The 27,757-nt window shown below is 43.7% G+C and overlaps 1 protein-coding gene across 1 annotated transcript in view; it reads left to right on the top strand.

Annotated features, from left to right (window-relative positions):
* TMEFF2 (transmembrane protein with EGF like and two follistatin like domains 2) overlaps positions 1-27,757 on the top strand; it is a gene marked incomplete at its 5' end in the record, with an annotated part of 126,365 nt that overhangs the window by 55,120 nt on the left and 43,488 nt on the right. The window contains one exon of the mRNA XM_017728698.1: positions 17,766-17,862. Within this exon, the coding sequence (XP_017584187.1) occupies positions 17,766-17,862 (97 nt within the window). The remainder of the gene's footprint in view (positions 1-17,765; positions 17,863-27,757) is intronic.

The raw sequence follows: 27,757 nt of genomic DNA on the forward strand, positions 1-27,757 counted from the left end.
GTGGTTTGTGTAGACCCTTCTGATGCAAAAGGATGAGAAAAGTCACAACCCCCATGGCAAGAGCTCACTGCAGTATGTCTGCAAAACATGCAGGCGCTAGGACATTAGGCAGGCACAGAGCCCCTGTGCATACTGTTAAAGGAAGAGTCATGCCTGGGGGAGGTATATAAACCAGATCACACACACCATGTAAAGTCCGAGCCTGCATTTGCTCTGCACCCTGTCAGTCCATTAACATGATTCTACTTGTACCCAAAATGGGAAAGCAGCTTAAAAAAGGCATTTGGAAAATAAAGCAGGCAAATAATCAGGCTACAGAGAAGATGCATCTGTTTTTTTTTAAGGTGTATTCACAAGTTAATTTAGGTAGGAAATTATTCTGACAGGTAGAGAGTAAAGTTTACTCCCGTAGGCTATTTGCGCTTTATTTAGGGCTTAAATGAAAGACAGAAAATTCTTCAACGTGGAAGACAAGCCTGTGGAGGTGAAATGTGGCTAATCCACTGCCACCTTCCCCCCGGTGTTCTCAGTTCCTGCCTGAGAGCGGTGCAAGGGGCTGGCAGCCCCCGTTTATCCCAGCCCGTGGCGTGCTCAGGGACTGGGGTCAGAAAGCTGATTTCTCCACTACCTCTCTCCACATGTAAATGGACTCTTTTAAGCTTGCCTGTGTATGCTTCAGGGTGCCAGGCTCCCAAGGAGGATAAAACACCCCTTGGAGACACACATGGTTGTTTTCAAAACTGTGCTGTCAGTGGGGTTATAAGCAGCCTGAACTGGGACAGCACCGGACCACTGGCAGCTGCCAGAGGGCTTTTTAAACCCCTCGAATGAGCAGTTTTCTGTTTTTCCTATGGCTGAAACACGGATACAAGCTATGCACCTTGCACTTACATTTTAATGTAGAAATGTTATTGCAGAGCCTGAGGTAATTACCTGGTTGTTCCTTTTACTGCATGTAATTACAACAAAATTCTATGGGGATAGTTTATAGCAACTCGGTGTGAAAATAAGGTACTTGAAAGCAATGGTTGGGTTAGATGGTGTTTACGCTTCTTTCGCTGTGAACAGGCTTTGAAAAGAAACGTACCCACATCTACCATATGCTAATTATCTTGTCCTAAGACATTTTCATGGTGAACATGCAGGGCTTGGTCCCAACATGTTAGGAGGCAGCTCTGCTCCCCTGAAGTCTGATGGGCACCCACCTGAGAGGAGCTGAAAGCTGACCTCCCATCCATGAACTAGGAGGCACATCCTCCTTCCTCATCGTGCTATATGTCTGGGGCCACATCAGTTCCTGCATTTTAGTCTGGCACATACCAGGTAGAATTTATCCTCAGGGGTTTTCCTGAAGCCAAATTTGCACAGTGTTTTGAGCAAGAACAATACTGCATCGTCTATTGCAAATACTTAATATGTGATAACTGAAGACTTTTCCCTACCACACTGGGCCACATCCTTTTTTTCTGCCTCTCTGTATGGACACATTGGATTGCACTCCTTAGCTGTGTTTATATTGTGTGGCTATGCATGGAGAATCTGGCTGCCTTTCTCTCAGATTTATTTTTTGGTCCAGATCCCCTCATCCCATGTTTGGGGGGAAGGCACAAGGGGTTTTCTGTCTGCTGAAATAGCATCGATACCATGGGTATGTACTCTGTGTGTATTCATACACACAGCTTCACTGCAGGATGAGTTCAGGTGCCTTATGTGGTGCTTAGCTGCCATTTCAGTGGCTAGGCTTTCTTGCTTCTTAGCTCTGTGCTCTATCTACTCAACCAGACATAAAGGGTTTAGTGGGATTGTTAGCAGAGGTAATGGAGAGAGTCCCGTTGATTAGAACAGGACCTGAATCAAACCCTTCATTTTTCCTGCCTGTCACATGGGACACATTTATTATTCTTGCCTTTCTTTTTTTTTCTTTCATCAGAATTCACTGCGGACATTTTTTCCATCATTATCTAAGAGTTTGTGGAAGGAAAAGTTGCATTTTAAAAAGTGCCTGCCTTGCTGCAATTTATTCAGCTCACTGTTTCCTGATTCTAGCTGTGCCCTCTTGCTCTCGCAGGGTTATAGAGGTTGAGTTTCCCCAGCGCTAAGTAGTGAGAAAATCTCAAGGTGATCAGGAACCGTGCATGTAATATTCTTAATTGTTCTGTGCATCATTAAAATGTTCACGCATTTCATGTACTTCGGGCTGAAAATTGCCCATTCAGCTTTAACAGGTAATTACAGGAGTGACCAGGCATTCACATGGCACCCGTGTGCTTATTTGAGATGACAGATGGATGTGCCTGCACCCGATCCATTATTTTGTATTTCCTTTCTGGAAGGCTGTGTTATCACTGTGCAAATAAACTGGGATCCTGCCTTGGGCCTGGCTGCTGTCAGAGGAAAAAGGAGGGGAGCAAAGCGCACCCCGTGTGCCCCTGGGCAGCTATGTGGAGTGGGCACTGGAGGCTGAGGAACCACCAGAGGCTGGCTTTGCTGTGGAAGGGCTGCTCACTGCTTGGAAACAGGAGCAGAGGGGACAGGCTTTGTGCTGTTCCTCTGGCAGGTGCAGTACAGAAAGTGCAGCCCCAGGGGACGCAGAACAAAGGTGGCTGCAAGCCCTCTGCGCTGCGTGGCTCTTGTCTCTCGCACGGGCCGCCGAGGCTCCTGACACGCATTCCGTCAGCCACAGGCTGCTCTGGTTGAAAGTAGGGCTCCCTGAGGTTCCCAGCTTTCCTGGCTGCAGATTTGGAGCTAGCATTAGGAGCTTCACTCTTACCATCACCTCCTGCCCTCCTCATCAGGGCGCAGTCACCACAGGTAGTGTCATTTTGGCGAGGGTGACGAGCTGAGTGCTAACACTGGAAATTCATTGCTGACTGCTCTGGGAAATGCATTACCTGTATTTTTGTATTAACGTAGATTTTGCAGCCCATTTAACAATTTTTTTTAAGTGTCTTCATTTTAAAGAGGTCTATCTATGCCTTTTCTCTAAAAGGTATTTTATTATAATGGAACAAAATCTTGGTCAGCTGGAACAGATATATTCAAATCACTGTGTCTAAGGAAATAACCATCTCTCCTGAGAGAGGAAGAAGATGTGGTTGGTTCCTCTACCTCTTCAGTATCAGATGAGCTGAAATCTTGTCCGCAAGGTCTTAGGTGTGACCAAATCCTCCAAATTTGCAGAAGTCAAAAACTTTTAGAGATCATGCAGAAATATATACTGGCCCCATTCGTGAGCAGACATCACACACCCAGATGACATGAAGATGTTTTAATTATGTTACCAAAAGATGCCCCATGATTTCAGTGGGAATTTGTACAAGTAAAGATTTGAGTTGTGCCCAGTGTGGACCCCAGCCATCCACTGGCTTGCAGAAAAGCTGCAGTCATAGGCACATAGTTCTGGAAGTATCTTCAACTGATCATCTCATCCATCCTGCTCAAGTCTGATGGGAACAGCTATAGTTAGACTGTCTCTCACTCAGACCTTGCATGGACCAGTCTCGGAAGCCACCTCTGAGCACACTGGCTTCATTTCACTGCAGCCTGTTCCAGCCCACAGTAATTATTAGAAGTTGGGGGGACAGAATCTCCTAATACCTAACTTAAATCTCCTTTGCTGTAAATTATGTCAATTATTTCTTGTCTCAGGAATAATGGATGTGGAGAACAATTGATTATCCTTCTTTTTATAGCAGCCTTTTTTACATTCCTTTTCATATCAGATGAGTAGTCTCCTTCCAGTCTTCTCCAAAGTAAAAAATTTCCATTCCCCTAAGCTCACCACAGAACTGTGTTTTCTAGATCTTGTCATCCTTGCAGTTCCCCCTTGGACTCTGCAAAGGTGGCTGTCCCTTCTTAAATGCTCTGCTGGAGCGTTTCTCTACATGAAACCAGAGTAGCATCAAACAGAGTGGGATAAGAATGTCTTATAAATGTGTGAAAATGTGAGGAAATAAATAGGCATTGGACTAGCCAAAATACTGATTTATTTTTTTTAAGCTCAGAATAAAACTGGAATTGAAGTTTCTAAATTTCTTCTGCATTACTCACTTTCTCTGCCAATTGTCCTGTTTTGACCTTTCCTGTCCCCAGGAGGTTTGTACTGGCAACTTCTATTGGATTATAACAATCTGGTCCTGGTTAATCAATGCACAAAGCTCTCGGTCTCTACTAGGCTATAAGTCTGTGTTTTCTCCTCTAAATCATTCGTGCTTTCTCTGTTTTGGTGTTCAGCCACTTCACTGCTAAAGCTTCTGAGAAAACTGCTTACCCTCTTCATCAAAGGGTAGTATCTTGCATGTTTCTGCATCTTGTGGGTCTGAGTTTCCTCTAAGTAATTGTTCTTACTCTGCCTTGGATTTCAATTTTTAAAAGCTTTAACCCGATATTTAGTCAGCATTGGCAGCAACAGACCATTCATGGGGTTTTATGTCCTGAGCTCATTCCCTTCATTGTTCATTAAAAACAAATACAGTTTGCACCCTTTATCTCTCCCCTTAAAAAAAAAAACAACAAACTTTACTATATTGCCCACCAGCGAATATTTCATTATTTATTGTTAAACTGCTGTTTCATACTTGGCATAAAAGATGTAAAATAGGATGGGAGGAATAGTTATTAGTGGTGAAGGGGAGAAGCAGACCCAAGCTATCAGCAGTTGTGGCAATGCCATTTGTCGCTTGGTGTCATTAGCCATGATAGCAAACCCTCTCAGCTGGCATGGTGAACCCTCACACCACAGAGCACTTGGAATCGCTCCTCTGTGGCGCTGCACCACGGAGAGACACCATTTCCTAACTCATTTCTATTGTTTTGAAATGAGATCCACGGTCTGCAGACGCGACCTCTCAAAAGGAGCTCCGTGCTTGATCATCCTCGTCGTATTTAACTGGGGTTTACAGTGTCCACTTGAGTCTACTGACACAGTGGGTGAGAAAATAGAGAATTAATCTTCTATCACATTCCCTTCTGTAGAGAAATTTCCTAATTAAACATAGCAGAAAATTACTTTAAAAGTAGCAGGAGGAGGGGGGCGGGGAAAAATCCTTCCTCTATGTGAGCATGGGCAAAATTAATTGAAAAACTGTAATTTATTCATGTAAAGCTTCTAACTGCACCTCATGTCCACAGTGATTTTGCTAACGTGGAACCAGCTTTGCCCCTAACAAGGACTTGTGTTAGGAAAATAGAAGAATGTACTATAATTACTGTTTTGCTTCTGGTCGGTTTGCTTCGGCTTTTCTGTTCATATTTATCTGTGTTTCCAAATTTGAGAAAAATCCCTTGATAATTACCTCTTCTCTGAGATCTTCTCACTGTGGCAGTTGTCACACACACTGAGAATTTTCCATTTTAATATTCCGGTCTATTAGCTGCTAAGAGCACAGATAAGATAACGAGAAATGAAAGTCCCTTTTTTAAGCATTTTTGTTTAAAAATGACAACTTTAAATGTATTACTCTGTTTAGAAAGAAAAATCTGAGTGGATGGCATGATGGGTAATGATATGTAAATGACCATTCATGCATGAAAATCAGGGCCACAGTTGAATGTATTAAGCAATGACTGATATAATCATTATTTTGGATTTTGCATCTGAAGAAGGAGGATTGCAGATATCAAGTGAATTGCATATTTAAAGAAAACATTAATGTGCATGTAGACTAAAGAATATTTATGACATTTTTGCATCAAGTATTCTAGTGTTATGCTGTTTGGACTTAAATAAGGTCAATATGCTGCGTTGATGCTTTTTATGCTATGTCTGGCTCTCGCTTTGGCAGATCCTCCCTTTCCCTGTTCGTACAGGATGCCATCAGAGTGCCAAGTTTGTAAAGTCAACCCTTGTCAGCTCCCTATAATGCATTTATCTACAGAAAGCTGCCTCTTGCTCACATGGGGGAGAGCTCAGGGAAAGCCAGTTGCTCATTTTTTAAAAAGACCTAAAAATTCACCATGGCTGTGATGCCTTTGTCACTCTTGGGTTTACAGGCGCTTGCCACGTCAGTGGGATGGTGGGGGAAAGTTCATGCTGCAGGTCTGCCGGAGCTCTGGGGTTATTGCCCGGGAGGGGACAGTATAACTCACTCCCTTGCTTCCCAGCCAGGGCTCTGCAGCTGCTCCGCTTTCAAAGTGCTGCTTTCATGAGGAGACTGAAATAAGGAGAGGACGACTTGAGAGGGGGATGTTTTCCTGTCTCATCTCATTTTGTGCTAGGAACTTTAAAGGAAAAAGAAAATTCCATTTTGGAAAACGAGAAAAATAAGCTCCTTTTATGCAATATCTGCATTAACGGATTCCTTCTATCAAAGGCAGAAAATAGCTGTGGCACTAAATAAAATTAATGCATCTCGAGTTTGGAGAACATTATGCTGAATGTCCATGATACATTCTCTGTCCCCTTCGGCAGTAGCATATGATCAATTTTGCTACTCTGTCCTTACCTAATTATTGCTGTCGCTAATGAAGGGAAGTAGAGAAAAACATGTCTTAGTAGGTTAATAAGCCATCCAGAAAATTATATTAGCATGATCAATCCTTAATGATTATGGTTTCTCATAATATTAGATCACCTGAAAGGTGTTTTCTGTAGGAAATGTGAGGGGCAGTATGTATCATTTCACAGCCATTCTTCCAGATGTGCTCAGTTGGTGTTCGGAGAGAAATTCAGACTGACTTTGGCTCAGGAGTTTTGACTGCTCTCACAAATACTGATTTACTTGGTGGAACTGCTTTATTTTATCATGCAAGGATCTGGACAGCAAGTACAGGGGGTTTTCTGCCTTCCCTCCATCCACAAATATTTGTGGGCAGGTGGTGTGCATGTTCTTTGTTTCTTTTCATAAGTTTTAGTGAATAAGCTGTCAGGCTCAGATCCATCTGACCACCTTCCAGCTGGCATTTCCCCCCTTTCTCTCTCCATGATGATACACCTTCATTTGCAATCTTGTATCTGGTTCAGCATCTGTCAGGATTTTTTCATTTCTTTGGGGTTTTTGTCATTGTTGCTTCTCTAAGTATCGTGTAGCCACTACTGCAGCATACTCAGGACATGTTTGTTTTGAGGAAAGCATTGCTCTTAGAGCATGTCCAAGAAATTAAAGCAAATAGCAGAGGGTAACGATCCTCAGACATCAGACTCATCAGGCTCCTTTTTTTTATTTTATTTATTTAAAGATTTTCCCCAAATTAAACTGAATCACAGTCCTCCCTTTTAATTTGTTAATTACACTTCTGCAATGGTAATGCAATCAGTGAATATAGCTAAAGTGTTTGTGTGTGGGAATCAGTATTAATGAGAAAGAGCATATTTGCAAAGTGTGGTGTGTATCAGCTGTTTGCCTTGTGCCTGTCTGCTGGGGTAAGGCTGCTCTCAACTGGACCCAACTCAGCGATGCAAGGAGGCCCAGCTGCAGGAGGAGAAAGGCAAAAGTCCCTCCAGGTCATTTGTTCCCTGTAGTCCCTTTTGCACTTTGCATACTCAGGGAAGGTGGGGGCAGGATGCACTGCCATTTGGGGCAGGGGAGTGCCCCCATTTTGGGCAGCAGAGCTCTTGCAGAGCTGAAGCTCAGCAGCTGTGGCCCCCTGGCCAAAGCAGCAAGGCAGGGCCTTTGCAGCCTGCCTGCCCCGAGTGACTTCACAGGTGACAAAACTCCGAGCAAGCTCATAAAGGTTAATCATGACTAAGTGAGAATGAAATCTGGCATTTTCCTGCTGGGCTTCCAATTCTCTGTATATGCAGTGTATTGAAGCTAAGTGAGATTAAATGTTTAAACCTTTTGTGCCATATGGCTCTCCCTATATCATAAACACGTCTGTAAAATTATACTCAGAAGGGCAACATTGTTCTGGTGTGAATGGAGTCCAATCCACGCTTTCCTGCTGCTTCAAACTCAAGGCTGAGTTCGAAGTGTCACACTCAGCCTGTTTGTCCTGTTGGTGGAGGTCTGGGAGGCTTTTTCTCCCAGTCATTTAAATTCTGGGTGACAGCACAAAATCAGATCCCCTGTTTATTCAGAGACCTGGTGCATGGAGGCTCCTTCTCCTAAATCCTGGCCACCCTTGCAGGAGTGGCTGTGCTACTCCTTCATGAACTGCCCTGCCTTTCTGCTTAGGTTATCAGCAGTGCTGCCAGTGTTTCTCATGGCTTTTGTGCTGTGGACACAACTATTCCACTGCATAAACCATAAGCCAAGGAGTGCTTTAAGCCAGTAATGGTGCCACTCATGCACTGCCTCAACCTGCCCACTAATATTGGGAAGAAAAGGGAAAAACATGGCTTGATTGGGTTTTTTTCCCATTTGTCCCGAAAGATTGTCTTACTACCAAATATTTTCATGCAATTAACTGATGCCATATGTTTTCATGTTTGTTGAAGAGTAGGGTTATGTAAAAGATAGGATCTATGTTGCATAAATATTGTATCTCCTCCAGCAAGACTTGGAGACTTTGCAGCTGCCCTCGTCTTAGCTTCTGGCAAGTTCTTTAGGTGCCAGCACTCCTGTGCACCCCAAGCTGCAGCAGAGACCTAAGGACTACCTACCTACAGCCTCGGGAAGGCAGAAACACCTTCACATATGTCAGCAGGGAAGTCTTTGCAATTATCTCTGAGATGCATTTTCCTCTTTGTCTTTAAAGGGAATTCTCACAGGGGAAGGAGCAGACTCAGGGATGAGCCCTGGTTGTAAAAGTTCAGAAGATCACATCAGTGGTGGCAATTGCAGATCAGGGAGTGCTGCTGCAGAAATATGAAATTCTGGTGTAGGAGCTGTGAAAGGGAATTGGGGATCCACTGGATTGGTGGAGGAAGAGGCAGCTGAGGAGCCATCTCTCACGGCGCAGTCATGAGGTTACGGCCTGGCTGAACATGGGTTTTGACTGTCAGTTTTGGCCCCCTTCTGAGACCCCACTACTAAAAATGAGTTTGGCACACATCTGTTTGATGCTTTGGAGCCTCAGGGCAGCCTCAGCTCTGTTATGTGTGTGTGTAACCTGCATTAACACCACAGAAATCAAGAGGAAGGAGTATTACATGGAAGAAAAGTGGAGAGGGAGAAGAAAGCTGTGCTCCTCTTGTTGAATCCAGTGAAAGGTAGACCCAGGTCATTTTTACAGGGGATCCACTTTACCCACTGCTGATTATGTAAATGGGACATAAACTAAATTGGACTTTCACTTGCTCTGGCACTCCCTTCCATTGCCAGAGTGATTTACAGAAGCTTTAGTGTAAATTAAAACCAGGACCAGTGTCTGCCGTCCACATTAAAACCCATCATTTCCCAAGATAATTGTGGTGCAGCCGAGACTAGGAGCAGCTTCCTAAGATTGGTTAATACCCACATTTGGGCTTCTTCAGTGGCTTAAATGGAGTGGCATATTATCTCCTCTATAGTCTGCCTAAAAGATAGATTTGATGTCTGCAAGCAAAGACATGAAATTGCTATAGGCTTCCATTCTTATAGCCTGCCACCTATTTGATTTATGTGATAAGTGATCTCAGATGACCCTCCAAGGCACTGAACCATTAGAGAGTTATGTTGCACAGCGATAAGAAATCTTCAGAGATACCTAAATCTTCTTTTACCACTGGGAGTTTCATCTGTTCTGGAATAAAGAACATTTTTATGTATGATGTTGCTATCTTGCTAGCCATACTAATATTCAAAAGGATACACAGGCTTAAATCAATAGCAAAGTGACAAAGATCACTACTTCAGATAAAACTGAAGTAGTCACCACGTGGATGCCAGACAGCTCTTTTAGGTTTTATCTTTGTTCCTTTCATTCTCTTTCTTGAAAGATGAGTAGCTGTAAGGGTTCACATTTAAGACTTCTGTTAATCTTTCCACCAGGTAGGAAGCTGGCAAAAGCACCCTTTCAGTGTGGAAAACCCTGGAAAGTCACATCACCCATTTGGGACTTGCTTATTGTAGGCTTTGTGAAACCATGGGTTTGAATCTTTTTTTCCACTGAATTTCTGTAAACTCACATGCAAGTTCCTCTCTGCCTGGAGTGAATGAAAGTGCTCAGAACCTCAGGTGGGATGTGAATTCTTGGCAGAGGTCAGGGAAAGCACAGATGGGTAATTTCTGTGGTTTATGTCCAACTGTAGCATCTCCTCCTACAGAGGAAGGCAGCGCTGCCTTGTATTCCTCTAACTGAACCTACATCTAATGCAGGGTTTCTTGACGGAATTTGCAAGTGCCATGTTAGAGCACGTATAGAGTCCATACATTCCATCTATGGAATTCCATCCTGGCCTGATCCGCTTCTTTCTGGCACAGAGGACCAGCCAGCCAGAAGCAGCTCACACTTGACTCTGCTTCAGGGTAACCTGTGATGGCCATTTTCTGACAAATAAGAAAAGCGTTAAGATATTGGGCACTTTCCTGGACTGCAGCTTCCTACCTACCTTGACACAGTGCTGAGGCATAATGATCAGTGTGGCCAGGCAAGTCAACCTGAGAGAGGAATCAGACACCATCTTTTATTATTTCTCCTTGATCCTGAAAAATCTTCCAGTCCTTGCAATTAGGGCTACAGTAATTTCTTTCCAGGCTCTTTAATAATGGCCTTGATTGGTGACCCGTGGCATTGCATGCTCCCAGCTGTGGCCATGTCCACTTGGTTGTTTTGTTTGTGCTTTTGTGCATATTAAAATACATAAAAGCAGGGACTGATGCCAAAAAAGCTTTGGCAGCATTGCAGGCATGTTTTTACAAAAAGATGTATCTATTTCTTGAAAATTCTCCTCCAAGGAAGTGAGATTTCTCTTTAAATTAATGCAAGGCAGAGATGAATAGTCCCCATGTGCTATTTGGCTTTTTACTCAAAGCTGTTTATGAGGGGAAGCTCTTGGCAAAATTAAATGAGCCTACTCTTCCTCACGCTGGCAAATACTGTCAGTGCTGGTCATCGTACACCTTCATAAATCTGCAGTGCTGGCAGCCCACAGACACCAGGCAAACATCAAATTTTGTAGGGGCACCACACAATGGTGCAGTAACCACAGCTGTTTCTTGTCATCATTCAGAAAGCTTACAATAGGGTTTTATTCAATGAGCCATTCCTTTTGTAACACCATTAGAGATATTCGCTAGGAGAAGCTGGCCTCAACTAATCGTGTTTAATTTTTTATCAAATGCACTGTGGGAGCTGCAGGAATATGCATGAGACAGCGACAAGCAAGTGGTGTTTATTTAGGATAAATACACTTTGAGTAAGAATTGAATCCGTTCCCTCCTGGCCACGGTGGTACAAATGCTGACAAGTCCCCGCAGAGGTCATGGCCTGGCTTCAGACACGGGTGCTGCGAGAGACCTCCAGCTGCGCCTGCCGAAAGGAGAGAGCTGCAGGCAGACACATGCAGAGGAGCAGCGCTGCTCCTGTGAAACCATGCCCATCCCCTCCACTTTTAGCCACAAAAAGTGACGTTTAGAGGGTGGGAATGCTGCCCATCTCGCCAGGGCAGACCCTCGAGCCCCCACGTTGGGTGACAGCTGGAGAAGGGTTCTGAGGTTTCCACGATGTTGAGCTGTGCACATGAGCCCACCCCTCCCCTCACAACAGCACCTCCCCATCTGCAGGGCTGCCAGAGCTGCTCCGGGTGGGACCTCGGTTTGGGAAAGTGCCGCTGGAAAAGCGGGGGTGGTGGTGGGAAAAGGAAAGAAGTGACAAGAGAAAGAGAAGGAAGGCATGAAAGGAAGCAAGACAAGAGGTACAAAGTAAAGACAGAGCAGCAGTTCTTAGTAACAGTGTGAAACAATTTTTGTACTAGTTATTACCCGAACTCAGGGCATTCCCAGGCGGTTTTCTTGCTCTGATGAGACTCTGTATCCAGGCAGAAGCACAGCCTTCACCCACAAGGTGTGGGTGAGCTCACCACGGGGCTGTGCACAAGGGTGAGCTGCTCCAGAAGTGCTGCTTTCCTTTCCAGCATTGGCTCAGCGTTGGACTGAAAAATCGTGAATCAGCCCCATGAAAGTAGCTTTTAAAAATTGTAAATGTGAGAGTTCCTGGTATTGTTATACTCACAAGCTTTTTCTCCACTGCTCTAAAGCTTAGACATACCTTTCAAAGCAAATGTATACGTGGAAGCCAAGATCCTGATACACTGAGATAATCCACTGGTTATGATTTTTAAGAAAAAAAAATATAATCTGAGAGTCACAATATAAATACGAGAGCTGAAAAATACTGCAAATGGAGTCTGACTGGCATCAAAGCAGTGCCAGGCTCTATCTACATGGTCTTTAGCAATAAGATAAGAGCACATTTTATCAGCAATCTGAGCTGGCTGGGTGCATCTAGTTCATCCTCCAAAACCCTGCTAGGTATTTGCATCATGCCAAAGTCATCCCATTAACCTTTTCCAGCACTTGGCTGAGAATGGCCAAGGTATCCAAAGATGGGACCTGAGGCAGTATAAACCCTGAGAAAGGGGATCTGATTCCTCAGGCAGCCAGCCTGGGTTTGGCACACCCTGGTGCTGTTTAAGTCACCTGGCCATATAGCAGAGAGGGGGTTTCAAGGAATCACCTGTGGTGCTCTGGAGAAACCATCAAAGGCACATTGGTGTGAAGGAGAGTATTTCAGGTCTCCTTAAGAAGTTCTGTGTTGGCTCCTGAGCTGGGTGGAGACACTGTTTTCCCCTGCAATAAGGTATTTCCCCAGAGTGTTTATGGGTGTGGGAGAGGGCAAATTTGTATTTACCGAGATGGAGCCAGCCAGCAGGAGTAAAGCAGAGCAAGGCACGTCAGAGTTTGAATTTATTACCAATACTGTAGGCCATTTTCCTTTCATTTTGACTGTAATGCTGTTCTGAGCCTCTGCCAGGTTTCGAGGGCAGAGTCATTGGCGAGTTGACCCCCTGCTTCGCACCCTTCATTTTTCTCACTTTGCAGGTTTTCACTGAGCTAATGCTTTCAGGAAAAAAAGGCTTATTGATTAGAGTGAAGTTGCTTGCAGGATCTGGGCTTTTTTTGGTGCAGTTTGTGAGGTGTTGTTAGCCGCCTGATAGAGGTGCAGGTAGTGCTTGTTCTCACACATTTAGTAAATTCTGCTGGCTTCTCTGCCCTGCTTGCTTAGAGCTTTCTCACTTCATCCACTCACCTTCTCACCTGCCCAGAGCACTCCTGTTACGACTGAAGCATGTGGCAAGATCACCTCAGCATGTGGCAAGAGCATCCTCCTCCACTACATTTTAATTTGCACATTGTCTTTCATTCCACAGTACAAAAATGGCCATCAACTCTCATCTCCATGTGATTTTTGTTATTACCTAGATTTTTATAGCTGAAAACAAGCATGTATCCTGTTAGGATGAGCTAGAGCAAGCCTTTTTTGAAGTTTTTCTTTCAACAGTACCAAAGGTATCCCACCATGAGGAGTCAAGTCAGAATCAGGGGTTGTGATGAGCACGTGTCTGATCACATCGATCAAAGGAAGACTACATCGGAGTAGTCATAATTCATAATTCATTATAGTCATATTTTGTATAGTCAAGTGTGTGGTGATGTTTTATATTGTTTCTTTGTTCTGTTCTCTAGTGTAGTTGAAATATATTGAATAAGGGTTATTATAATAGTCCTACAAAGCTATGTGAAAACTTAGCTGAGGCTTTCTTGAGTTTGCCCTGTTACCTTCAGAGGCGTGTTAGCAAAGAGAGATTCAGAGATCTGTGTCTGGCCAGTGTTGCCACCTGATTGTCTCTCACTCTCGTGGCTCATCAGCTGCTCTTTCCTCTCCCATTTCCTCTTCACAGTCTGGACTGTGGGGCAAGGTGCATGCCCTGTGTCCCCTGTGGCCCTTTGTGTATCAGATCAAGATGCTGTGCATATTCCTAACCATCCCACTGGAGCTGCTTTTCTGGAAATTGCAAGGAATTTATTTCCATCCTGGCTTTGCCACTCATCAAGCACCTTCTCAAGACACTGATAAAGGGTTATTCAGAAGCTCTAGCACAGAGATTTTGATGTACATGTTTTAAAACCTCTAAACCACCAATTCAACTCCTAATAGAGCATGAGTCTGGGAAGCTATGTGGGTAAAGTCCTAGCATGATTTTTTGGGGTTGCAGCACCTGCAGGAGACTTGAATCAAAGAGATTAAGTGTAAAGAGAAACTAGAGATGTTTACAGTGGAAGTGGGCAGTTTTGGGCTTTTAGTTTCTCCTGATGTTACAGGAAATAAGCACAGGGTCAGACCAATCTAGCAATGATACTTTCAATCTGGTTTTTTTCAGCTAGGGAAACAGAGTAAAATGCCTCAGAAATGGTTTCTTTCTTGCGGGAGCTGCAAACAATACAGATATTCTTGAAATCACAGTTATCTGATCTGAGTGCTGTGAGAATGCCAGAGATGGACCAAACGATTAAAACAGGAGCTGTTGTGGTTACCACAGTCCATTGACTCTGTAAATTGTGTGTAGTGCCTTCACAGCTGAGAATTTATATTGCTTAGGAGATTGACGTAGTCTCTGAAGTGACTTTCAGATAATGTTAGTGACCTCCTAAACCTTGTTAGCACATTTCTTTGGACTCTCAAAGTTGATAATCTTGCTAATACAAATAAGAATTTTGCAGCTTAACACTTCTCAGTTGTGTGAGTAGTAAGTGGTGGGCTTCAGTGATTAACCTCCCTGGAGCCCTACTATGTCCCTGCAGGGCCTTGCTGTTAAAACCTCAACAGTTGCCAATATGAGAACTACCTAACATGCATGAGGAGAAGAATCATTCTCCTTTGTAGAAGAGGAATCCAGAAGCTAGATTATTTTTGCTAACAATTTTTTTCAGTTGGGTTAGGAAAGAAGTGCAAATCAGCAAGTGCAGTGAGGGGAAAAAAGGAAAAAAGAGTCACCTTAGAAAATAAGTATCCACTAGTCCTCAAGCTAGAAAGCAGCAGGATATATTGGGAAAATAACTCGTTGTAAGATGTCTGATTTATCAAAGCACTTATCTGCACAGCATGGAGAAAACAAGCCCTGTGTGTGTCAGTTCTGCGTGTGGGTGCATATGCCAGTGGGTATGTTTGTGTAGGGAGAGAAAACACACCTTTAAGAAATGTAAAGAATAACTGACAACATGTTATACTGACAACAGAAAGCATAAACAGATGAACAGCTGTCTTTTTTAGTAAGGACTGCTGCACATTTGCACATTTAATGACAACATGCACATTGACTATGGAAAGCTGGTCACAGAGCTTCTTCAGAAAAATATGAAGGAGTGACCTATTTCAAGTAGATATTCAGAACTGCAATGTGCCGTAGTGTGGATGATCTTCTCTAAATCAGTTACTTCTCTTCAACGTGCTCAGTCTTTCAAAGGCCTTTTTTAATGGCTTAAGTAGCAGTTTCACTTATTCTGTGATGTAGAGCCGTGTGAGGTCCCCGGTCAAACGACACGTGCTGGACAGTTACGAATAGAAACATTACAGGGAGGAAGAAAGCAGGGCATATGTTTTAAATTAAAAGGAAATGCATGGGAAGCGATTTGCAGAATAACAAAATAAAGAAATTAAAGCTCCATTCCATAAAGTATACATTCTCACCCTCCTGAACTGGAGCAATTGTCATATTTCCGATAGGTGAGGAATGCTTGGCTGTTGTAAGAAGTCTTCTGCCCATAGGTCCCCTCGTCACTCATTACACGCCCTGCGTAGTATCTTAACCACTGGAAATCCCCTGCCACAGCTGGCTGTCAAAGTTATCTCCTCAATAAAAGAGATTTCTATATTTAAAATGTAAATGCAACATTGCAGGCATGGGTGCAGCTGCAGGGAGGTGGGGAGGGTCATGAGTGGCGCGGTGATGTGGGGCCAGACTCACACAGGCAGCACTTGGAGATGCTGCTGGTGTGAGGATGTGGTGCTTGGACACCTTGTCCCCCATTGTACATTGGCTTTTATAACATGTGAGCCTACAGAGTTTCTCAGTCATTTTAGGAGACAGAAAAACCACAGCTCAGACCCTCCCTGTAAAGCCTGACGATGCAGTAGAACAAAAATCTAGAGTGTGTTTTTCCTGGTTTCCCCTTCGGTTTTTGTTACATGAATTTTAAGGATATAAAGGTGAGCAAGTTAGTACAAATAGAGCAAAACTCTCTTTTTTTTTCCTCTTGGCATAATCAGATAATCAGAATGCTTTTCATAGGTGATTTTTTTTCAGTTTAATATAGTCTAAATTCAAGCATGACTGATAGGAAATTAATGCAGCATAGTCCATACCTAAAAATACCAACACTTCCTTCGACTATATTAAGGCTTAGGAAAAACGCATTTTAGATAAGTCATCTACCTTTGGTATTTCTGTGATTTCTGTCACTGTAGTATCTAAGTATATCACAATATTTTAATATACTTGTTTCCACATTCTCTCTTGGTAGGAAATTATATTATTCCTGTTATCACATAGTGGGAAGCATGGCAGAGACATAACTTGTCCAGGATAGGGAAACAAGTTTGTTGAAAAACAGGCATTGGAGTCACACTTGCTCTTCAAGGGGCAAAAGCCCTTTCTCCTTGAACAGCTTTGTGAAAGTCTGGGATTCTTGTCCTTTTTTGAGTAAATAATAAAAGCAGCTTATTCAAAGTCAGAACACTCTGACACAAAAGCCTCTGGTAACCACCTGGATGTACATCAGGCAGATAATTTGTCCAGTGGATGTCACTGGGGCTACCAACACACGTCAACGTGTGCACCAGCTTTGGTGGGTTGCACCCAGGTGTGCAGAACCCTGCACCCAGGTGTGCAGAAGCCTGCACCACGGTGCTGACTCCAAGTGCAAGAGAGATGACACTGCAGAGGCTGTTAGTGCAGATAACAACATCAGTCAGAGCAGATTGATGCTTAAAGTCTGCGTTGGTTTAATAAATCTGCAACTGGCAGAATGATATCACTAGGTACAGTGTCTTGCTGGAGAGTGGTGTCTTTCAAAAGATATCAAGGGGTGTTTATACACTTCAGTAGAAACATAGATAATGTTTCCTTTGGGTCTTTTAACAAACCCTCTTCTTGGTGCCTACCTTAGTGGTCTCTTTCCGTCTTTCAATACTCAGCCATCAGTATTTTTTCTCAGTCCTCTTACACCCATATTTTTATTTTCCCTTTAGACCCTTCTTATTTTTGACTTAAGGGCCAGGTACAAACCTTACACAATTGCAGACATCAGCATTGACTTTCCCAGGTTTCAAATTTAACCTGTGCTGGAGATTGTCCTCTCCTCTGGACAGCACTAAATCTTTCCTGCCAGAGATAACTAGTCCTTGGGGCTCATAGCTGTGCTTCTGCAGAGAAAAATGTTTTGCCTTTGGAGTGGACTAGATTGCACCACATGGCAGGTAATTTCAAAACATTTTCGAGGAAAGCATCCCCTTGGGGCCATCTCAAGGCCTTCATGGGTAAGGACACGACGCAGCATGCGATGCTATCAGTGCCCCTCCATTATTTTCCCAGGGAACAAAGCAGTGAGGCTCAGTGGGGACATGACCTTCCTGGGCTGCAGCTTGAAGGGGTCATTGTATAAGGGGAGAGAGAAAAGGAAGGGTTTTTCTCTGGTTTTCCTTTTAGCTCTGTAATTGAGGGGATTTATCACAGGCCAGCATGGAAATCTCTGCGTTGGCCCGCTCAGGAGCACTGTTGGCCAGCCGTCGGCTTTGTGAGCAGCACATTAAGCTGATGCAGTGAATAGATTTTTCTAGAGAGAGAGAAGTGCTTTGCTACAGTGCTGTCTTTACTAATGTACATTCTTCTGCTTTCCATCAAACAGTCAATGAAGGCTCAGGTGAAACCAATCAAAAAGAGACATCGACCTGTGACATTTGCCAGTTTGGGGCAGAGTGTGACGAAGATGCAGAGGATGTTTGGTACAGTAATTTGCTCTACTCTTCTATTTTAATGAATGTTGTATTATTTAAAGGTACTGTGGTTTAGAAAGCATTACAAATGTTAGATACTCAATTTTCTGCACCCAGAGCTTCATCTCAAAGTAACTGAGGTGGTTATTACTCTGAAAAAAATGTGTAGAACACTCTGGTTTATAATTTTGGAACATGCATAGTTTAGACCAAGTTTAGAAACACAGTTATCCATTTTGTTGCCATTATAACTTATGTTATTCCATCTGGGGTTTTACAGCTTCATACTTCAGTAAAAATAGAATTGGGAAAAATAATTGACCTAAAGCTTTTCCAGTTAAAAAGTATCATTAGTATTATCATCATGTTAATTCATGTGTGGCATTAGAAGTGCTGGGAAATCTGTCTCTCTTTTCCCTAGCTTGCTGAAGTTGAAAACCTTGCCCTCAATTGCTTGAAAAAATGAGAGTATACGTTTAGACATTTTCTCAATGGAAATGTTTTTAATTTTTATTTTTTTAAAAGGGGTTACAAAATTATTCAGATTTTTTTGCTATTTTAAACTTTAATTACATAAGCTGCGGGGAAATAATTCTATCAACTCAGACTTTTATTTTTCATTTTGCCTAGGAAATATGGAAACTTATATTAAGCCAACTGTGAGCTAATAATTTCATTGTGATTTTGGAACAGCCAATAGATCAAAAAGGTCACTATTCACAGAGCTATATTTCTAACACTGCCCTAATGCCATGCCTCATGTTTCCCTCTAAGTAATTAAACCAGATTTTGAGAGACAACAAAATAACCATGCAAACATTAGAGCTGTTGTCTGGAAGGTGCTTCTGGAGCTATGGGCTAGTGGTAGCTAAAGAATGGATGCACAGACCAGGCAGTGAGATGTCAATAAAACAGAGCTCTAACGTGGAGAATGAGAATGGAGCAGAGAGGAGTCAATAAATGAATGGTGAACGTGAGAGCTGGGCCCAGTGTTGGGCAGCTGTGACCCCGCCCAGGCAAGGAATCCGTGCACCCTTGGCCAGGCTTGGAATTAGGAACAGTTCTTCTGTTCAGTGAAGAAGCTCAGGAATATGGTCATGGTTATCCACTGTGTTCATTTTGGTCTTGTCTTGCCAGCCTCTTAGTAATCAGTAATCTCCGGTTCTAGTTCTTAAAAAGCCCCAAGAAAACAAACCACCGAGTCCTTGCTCTGGCTCCAGTCATCAAAGGAAATTGTGGTGTTGAAAAACAGGAGCAAGGTGCATCATGGTTATAGGCTTCAGTAATGTAATGAAATTTGTGAGTAAGAAATTGCCTAATGTTGACTTTGCTTAAGAAAATTACCCCAGGTGTTATGATTTTCATTGTCTCCTTGACTGGTTGTCCTTGAGAGCTTTGGTGGCGCAGTGTAGAAACAAAACCGTGGTGAAATTAATATATCAAAATTCACAGTCTGGTGCTCATGTTTTCATAATTAAGTGTGCTTCCAAATTGGAAGGCAGGAGAAGAGAGGGGCAAGGAATAAAATTAGCTACAAGATAACATTATTAATCATAAGCACTGAGTAGCAGTGTTTATTTTTTTCCAGAAATAGCTTGGTAAAACTGCCTGATCCAACTTACCCCAGTGTTCCCACTGCAGCTTTTGCACAATCTAATTCCTCCCCTTTGAAACAACTTGGCTTTTACGGAGCAGCATAATGATGGCAGGAGCTGAGGTGCTCTGTCTTTACTGACTGGCACTCTTTCTGCAGGGGAAGGTGCTTCTCGGGGCAGGAAGCAGGGAAGGGCTGGTGCTGGGAAGATGCTCCCAGACAAACTGTTAGGAGGCAGGAAAGCCGATTGCCAACCTGAAGTACAGAGACCATGTAAAGCCTGTTAAGGTTCTGCTTTGAAGTAAGCAACCTCATGTGCTGTAACAGAGCCCTGTTTTCCTGTCTTTGCCCCCTGATTAGCCTTGGATAAGCATCTTTCTAAGCAATGAGCCTTCTGCATGTCAGCTTTTCACTATTCTTATTTCTAGAATAAAAGTGCACTATGTACAGAGGTTCTAGATCCCTCTTTCAAATATATGTTAATTGAATTTTCATGTTTGGCACCAGAGATGCATATTGCCCCACTCTCCTTGACAAGAAATGCCAGTTTATTATTTAATCACTATTTTTCTGTGGATTGGGTATCAGATGTAATCTTGGCTCCTTTACCTATCTCACCTGACTGATGAGGTTTGTAAAATCCAAACAGGGTCCCTGGTGGTCCTGGGACTGTTACTGCAGGATGATAATCCCAGCACCAGCAGCGAATCCCTATCAGTCAGGAACAGTTTGAGGGTGCAGGGTGAGTGCCTGATCCACTCCAGGTTGAGAGGAATGCAGGCTGGTAGCAGTGCCAGACTTCAGGGAGCTGGAAATGTGAGGCTGGCTATTCGCCTTCTATTTCTAGGGTGCCAGAGCAGATCAGAAAAGAGAGCACAGGTGTGATAGCAGATGTGGTTGGGCTGCTGATGATTTACAGTGACAATTGACATTATTCTGCGTTGTCACAGTCTATATTTTGTGGACCGTTATCTCTGGTTTAATTCTTTTTGTCCCTTTTTTTTTTTTGGTTATTCATTGCCAGTTGTCACTCATTTAAATTGTGCTATTGTACTGTGTCACCTTTATTTTTAAATCTCTTTATTTGCGTTAAACGAATCTGTTAATGGCTAGACTCCTGGGATTCTAATGGGGGATTGGCACCCAGAAGATTACTTGAAGGGGGAAGATTTGTGTGAACATTTTCTAGAAAGTACAGAGAAAAGGCAGGAAAGAAACCTCTGTAATAACAGGTTTTCCATGGCATGCAGAAGCACACATGTGTTATTATCCTATTCTGCAGTCAAGTAGCATGAGAGTGAATGCAATTTGGCATTCCATTAGTGAATCTCTTTCTCTAAGTTAAAAACAAAGACTGTTCACTTGAAAGTCTTTAACATCTTGCTGCTTTAATATGTGAAAGCTTCTTGTCACTAAGAGGATCGTGTATTACTGGCATTATTCCCACCTTTAATGCATTTTGCACCAGTGGGCTTCATGAATATTTAAAGCAGGGCAGTGGCTGCGCTCTTTAGCACGGGGTTGCAATCTATTGGTAAATCAGACATTCGGTGTTGCTTGCTTTGGGTTTTATTTCTGAGCTGGCTAAGGAATAATTGATTTTGTAAGACGGGGCTACTCAACATAACACCCCGAGAGATACACTTAAAAGGAATTGAAGAATGAGGCGTAACATTTTGAACAGTGGTGTATTGCTCAGATCTTCCAAAAAGCCTCTATGAAACACTCTCTGTACATAAATAGTGCTCACCAAGTGGAGTGCCTGCTCTCTGCTGGAGTGGCTTAGTGTCAGTGCAGAACCACGTAAGAAACCTGGGTTCCAGCATTAATCTCCTCCTTATGGGCCACTGAGGAAATAAGAGCACTCCCTACACTGGACAAGCTGTGGTTTGGATAAATACTGGGCAGCTATTTCAGAGGTCCACCAATATGTCCAAAGTGGCAGGAGATATATAATAAGAAAGATCCTTTGGTTGAGTTTCCTGTTGGAAAATGCTGACAATGGAGAGGACAGGAGTATTTTCTTAAAACAAGATTAAATCCTGCAAACCTCTGACTTGCAGAGTTAATCAAAATCAAGATGATGAATTGGGGTTAAATATGCATACTTTCGCTTTGAATTCCAGTATCAGCAGGTCAGCCAGCAGCAGTGTGGAAGTGCAGCACTGCCCACAGTAAGATGCAGGTTGCTAGCTGGAAGGCAGACACACAGAGGTGTGTGGTGTGCTCTCAGAGTGCTTCCCCTGCAGCCTAGCAGTGTCCAAGGAGGTGAGGAGGCCACCTCCAGAGTGCTCCTCTGCCTGGCCCTTTCTCCCTGTGGGAGGCTGCAGGTGGAGGAGAGAGGCAGCAGTTCCCTGGGAGGAGGTTGCCTAACCCTGAGACGGGTCTCTTGAGGGTTGTGACAAAAAAGTGGGGTCAGTGACAAAAGGGGTCTAAATGCCCCTGCTGCTTCCTGCAACATGGTCCCACTCACCCCAAGGACTCCTTCTTGGCTGGGTGTGAGATGTCATGCTCTGCAATAGACACCATAGTCATGGTAGGCAACTTTCCTCCCTCCTCATGAGCCTGGCCCACATTGGAGGGGCCTTTTCCTTCCTTGTGAGTGCACAAGGATCCCACTGGGCAGGTTCAGCTCAGGAGAAGATGCTGAAGCCCTTCTGCAAGGACACTGATGACCCCAGGCTGGGAGCTTGGAGGAAGGAGCTTGGCTTGTTCAGTGTGTGGGTCGGTGGGGAAGGAAGGAGCGCTGGCCCCAGTGCTGTGCGGCTGGGCGGCATTCCCGGGTGAGGTGGTGACACTGCAGCATAATTACAGCAGGTCCCCTGTGTCCTGTGCTTCTGTCCACACGGCTGGGACAATAAACTCCACTTACCCGCAGCAGTCAGGCACATACACATACAAAAGATATTACGAAGATGAACCATTTCAGTCTCTCATTTCATATTTTACTGCTAATCACCGGTGCATTTAGTGTGGGTAAATGCTCCTATAAGGCAAGCGAACAGTCAGCAGCACGAGGAGGGTGAAACTGCATTCTCATGCAAATAAGTGGCTCTGTACATGGGATGTATCTGTGCAAATCATGCAGCTGCCATCTGCAGCGACCCCTGCAATCCATACTGCCCTAACAATCAATATTTATCTTTATTATAGTATAGAAAAAAACATGCAAAAGAAACTAATGATTTTGCCAGCTTCTCGATCCACACAGCAATTAGGTCAGTCAGCTTTGAGTCCCTTCCCCCTTCCATCAGTTGCTCTCAAGCAGAGGATTTGCAAACAAGATGCTGTACTGCTATAAAAGTACTAAAAGGTAGTTTGAAGTCTCACATACATTACACGGGTATTGGCTGCTTCGTGTTCAGCAGTGTGTATAATAACTATGTGTGACCTACTTGTTCCAGATGCAGAAACAATGAGCTGCTTTAACATCTGCAATGTCCCAAGCATTATACAGTAGATACATTGCTGTTTTCTGCTGCTTTTCTTTCTCTTCTAGAGAAAAAGTAGATCTTTGCTCATACCTAGGCATAACACTTAAACATACACGTTGGACTTGTGCTTCAAATAAACAGAGGAATGGAATCAAATCCTTAAAAATACACAATTCTGCAAAAACTTGAATTTCTCTCTTTAACTTGAGATCATACCTAAGGCATGAAGTGAAGATGCTGCTGCATAAATCTTCACATGGAGCTCAGTAGTCATGTCTAGTAACAGTCCAGGAAAGGGTTTGCAGAGGGAAGTAAAGGCACTGCAGCACGATCTCTGCACTGCACAGCAGCAGATGACCAAGCAGGTTGCACCTTCTCACACCCGTATCACTTATCTTAGCCTCAACCTGATAGCAGAGCTACCTCCAGTGCCTGCCCAGAAATGAGCCCACTGCTGTCTCTGTTAACTGGTAATGTTTCATTTGGTGCATGTGCTATGGTTAAAAGATTTTGAAATAAAAGGAAAGCCGCTGACTTCCAGGGAAACTGTTGAGATGACATGTTGAGGTAAGTGTAGAGACACTGTGCAGGGCTAGGAGTCAGCAATACTGGAAAAAGTGTAGCCTGAGCAACTGGAAATTAGTCAATGAAGGGTTTGCCATGAAAGACAAAACATGAGGAATATTAGAAAAAGCGAGATGACGCCTACCTGTCTGTATGTTATGTTTTAATTACAAAGCCTTCTCTGAGAAAGGGCCAGGTTGGAGGCTTTTATAGGAGGCTGGTCAGCCAGATCCTGCTGCCTGGAGTATGAGAGCTGAACAGACAACCCAGCCCTGTTTCTCCATTTGGGACTTGGAAAAAAAATGCCACATGAACGGACACAAAAGTGGGAAAACTAGCAAAATACAAAATTGTAGCTTGAGTTGCTGTCCACAGCACAAACAAGAACAATGTTGCAGCAGCTCCAGCTTAGGTGAAAGATTTGGCTCATTAGAAACCAGTGTCTAGACATCATGTTAGGGTCAGGATATAAGATCCCCAGGTAAGCATTGCACAAATGCCACGGTTCCTGTCAGGTTTCTCTCTGTCAAGCTGCTGAGATACTGTAGGACTCTTTCAGAGGGCAATTCCAACCTAAACTGGCCTAGGTGTAAAAGTGACTTTGTACCCAACCATAAACAGGGAAAGATCCCCGCAGACTTCAAAAAGACCCTAAGTCAATCCAAAAGTAAGTGGGTTTCCTCTTTCTCAGGAGTCTGCAGAAGGAGCCAGGAAAGGTGTGGAAAAAACAGCTTTATCTTCAGCAGCTCCAAGAAAAGCTTGTGGTCCAGTTCTCCAGACGAGGATGAAGGAATGAGCACTTTGTGTTTCTAAACTGATTGCACTACTAGTGGCCATGCTAGAAAGTTAAAGCTTGGAAAAATGATGGCTTGTTTGGCCATCTGGTGAAGTTGTTTTACTCTCTCTCTCTCTCTCTCTATATATATGTATTATTTGGGTTTAGTTAAAACCAGCCATTTTTCCCAGTCAGGTGAGTTTCACAGAATCACTTTACCATCTCTGCATCCTTCATCCTGTGCCAAAATAGGCTATTTAATTTTGAAGTGAGACTGATTCCCAACTCCTTTAGGATGATGGTTGGGAGACTTTGACCTTTCTACCCATTGAGTCAACACAATCCTTCAGAGGCTTACGTTCATTTGAGTAAGTCCTGCCTTTCCAGATTCTCAGGATTTATTTTCTTAATAACATTCTTTAAAAAAAAAAAAAGAAAAGAAACTTGTTTTAACATAAGCCAAGATTGTCTGGAGTTACTTATACTTCATAGTGTTTTATTACCAGTACACTTTGGAACACTCTGGTAAATAATTCAGCCTACACAAAGAAATTGGCTATATTTTCTCTATACATCGAGGAAGTCTGTCGTGTAGACTATATATCATGGGTCTAAATGTTCTCAGATAAATGCAAACCCACATTGTATTCCATCTGTACTACTCACCCAACTGGGTTTTTAAGGACCCCATATGACACATCCATCTCTTATCCAAAAAACTAGAATCCCTAACATTTGGTTTTGTAATAAAAAAGGCATTTTTTATCTTTTGCAATTACAGCAAAACCTGCTGTGTGTCCAGGGAATAATACTCTATACAGTCATAAAGCTTACAGATTTTTTTTTTCCTTAAGCTCCTCTTTTCAGATGCTCGCCCAAACTTGGTTTTCAGTTCAGAAGGTGAACTTCCAACTTAGGGAAGTCAATGAAAGTTATCCCACTGACTTCAGTGAAACAAAAGTTCTCTCCCAGTTTGATAACTATGGAGTAACTTCTCAGTAGCCTGTGGAGCCTTTTGCTGGTAGAAGGGAGAACAAACTCAGTTGGAGTGTGAATGCTCTGTCAGTCACACAGTGCAAAGGAATAACTTGGAAATTGTGATGATAAAAGGAGAATTTGCCTTACTGACTGCTTCAATTGCTTCAGAGGAAATATTGATTTGTCAAAAGCCAAAAATAGCGTCTGAGATTTTGGGGGGTTTTCATGTCTTACCGTGCCATGCTCTTGTAGGAGCAAGGCACAAATTATTCTGAAATTCAGGGATAGGAAGGCTTGTAAGAGACACGGTCATCATTTGTCTTTGCAATTAGGAGTCAGTCAACATTAGAGTTGGGGGAAAAAAGCTCCAATAATTTTAAAAGCGTGGCTCAACATAGACCAATTTTCCTGTTAGGTTTCCATGGCCAAGATGCGTCTATGCAGTGTGTGGACAGGAGGCATGGAGGGATGGGTGGTCATGGCAGAGAAGGCTGGAGGGACAGAGGACTGTGGAAGCAGGGAGGAAATGTAAAGCTGACTTGCAGCTAGTCCAGTCGACTGTTTGCTGGAGAGTGGGGAGGAACTGCAGTGGCTGCCAACATTTTGGGGCTCAGGGAGGGTTTTGGGAACACTACCCAAGGGTGGGAGGGAGGTTATCCTCTCCTGCCTTCCTTCTGCCTGCTGGGAGGCTGGAAAGGCTCATCCAGCATGAACAGCTGAATTAAACGTTTATGTGACGGGGCAGCTGGAGGATGTGGCGCGGCGGCAGCATCGAGGTGGTGTGGCTGTGGGACTGCGTTAACACCGACCCGTACCTGTTTCAAGGGTGCACATGTGTGGCTCAGCGTTGTGTGGGACAGCAGCAGCATCCCCCTGTCTTTTCAGGCAATGTCAGCATACAACACATACATGTGACAGCATGGTGGAGAGAACCATTCCATGTGCACAGTTCAGCAAGTCAGCAAATGAACCCAGGGTCTGGGTTTTTTTTTTTTTTACTCCCTGGTGGTTTTCAGTCCTGGGTAGGAAAGTGTCCTAGCCTTCTGAGCACATGGCTTTATTTGCACTGGAAGGAATGGTTTTGGCACACTGTTTTGTGTTCTTGCTGTAATACAGAGTGTTGTAAAGATCATGCCCAGCTCCTGCTGCTTTGTGAGAGGGACTCAGGAGGGTCCCTTTGGGCCCTGCAAGGGCAGAGCTGTGCGCTGGTGCTCCCCAGAGCTGTGCGAGACTGAGTTTGTACCCCCACAGTGACGTTGGTTGTGTAACCCCGTGGCTGGGAGAGCCTGGGCTCACCAGGCTGTGAAAGTGCACATAAGGGATGATAATATGGTAATGCACATCAGATATTAATGTACATTGACACGTAATCGTCTGCGTACATCAAGGCATTACAGCGTGAAAGAGCAAGTGCAAAGGCCTTGCAGGGCAACGTGCTTTTGCACCTTCTTTTTCCCCGTTTTCTCTTAGCCTTGTTATTTAAAAGTAAGCTTTCTCCCTCCCTGGCCCCCCATTTAGCCAAAGTCATCCCCTAGCAGTAAAGCGAGCGGTGCCTTCCTGACGGCCTATTTAGTGGCAATAAAAAGCCGATTGGCCTAATGCGCAATCAAGAAAGGAGTGACATTTATTGCTTCGGTTTTATGATGCTGTGAACTGAGCAAGATTTGGAGCCCGACAGTGCCTTCAGGGGGCAGGAGATCACCAGCAATGAATTGTATTTATACCTTTTCCAATTTCCTACTAGCGTTTTAGCAATAAATAGACTGTGTTGTTATTGAGTTTTATGTAAGTATGTTTACGAAAGCAGGAATACAACTTTGTAGCTCAGAATTACATGTGTTGGCTAAATAGATCAGCAGAGAGAATAACTATGTAAAACACTGGGAAAGCACTTACCAATTTATTATCAAATGTCTTAATAGAATGCTTCATCTCTTCCATCCCACTTTATGTTAACTATTAAAATAGAACTGCATCCATTGCAGAAGGTCGAAGGCTCCTTCACACACCCATGTAGGAACATCAAGGCCACGGTTTGTTCACACATCTAAACCATTAAAAATACATCCCATGCATTAAATATGAGCCTGAGGAAAACTCAATAGGAGCTGACGCACAGGGCTGACCTCAGCTCTCACAGCCCCTGCCAAGTGGCAGGTGTCCCTTCCTCACAGAGCCCATCTTCTGCCCCAGTCCCTTCCTGCGTGCAGGCTGCTGCTAAAAGCCTGTGTGAGATGTCCCCAGACGTACAGATTTAATTGCTATGTCTCAGCCTGCCCATTTTGTAACAGAGCTCTCTCCTGTGGAACAGCACAGGTGCCCCGGGGACATCTGTCCTGACCAGTGCACAGCACTTGCTCCTTTCAAGGAGCTGCAGATGCATTCCACTGATCTGTGTCCCAGACCTGAAGAAGATTATTCTCATCCCATTAGTTTGCTGGCAAGGACATGTCCTTGGGATGGCACATTGCAGTCATTTGTCTGTCTTCCTTTCCCTGGCAGTGGACTGTCCCTTGGGGCTTGATCCCAAAAGCAGGCAGCCACTGTGGTCAGCATGAG

This window comes from Corvus brachyrhynchos, unplaced genomic scaffold, assembly GCF_000691975.1.
Source record: "Corvus brachyrhynchos isolate BGI_N302 unplaced genomic scaffold, ASM69197v1 scaffold370, whole genome shotgun sequence".
NCBI lineage: Eukaryota > Metazoa > Chordata > Aves > Passeriformes > Corvidae > Corvus > Corvus brachyrhynchos.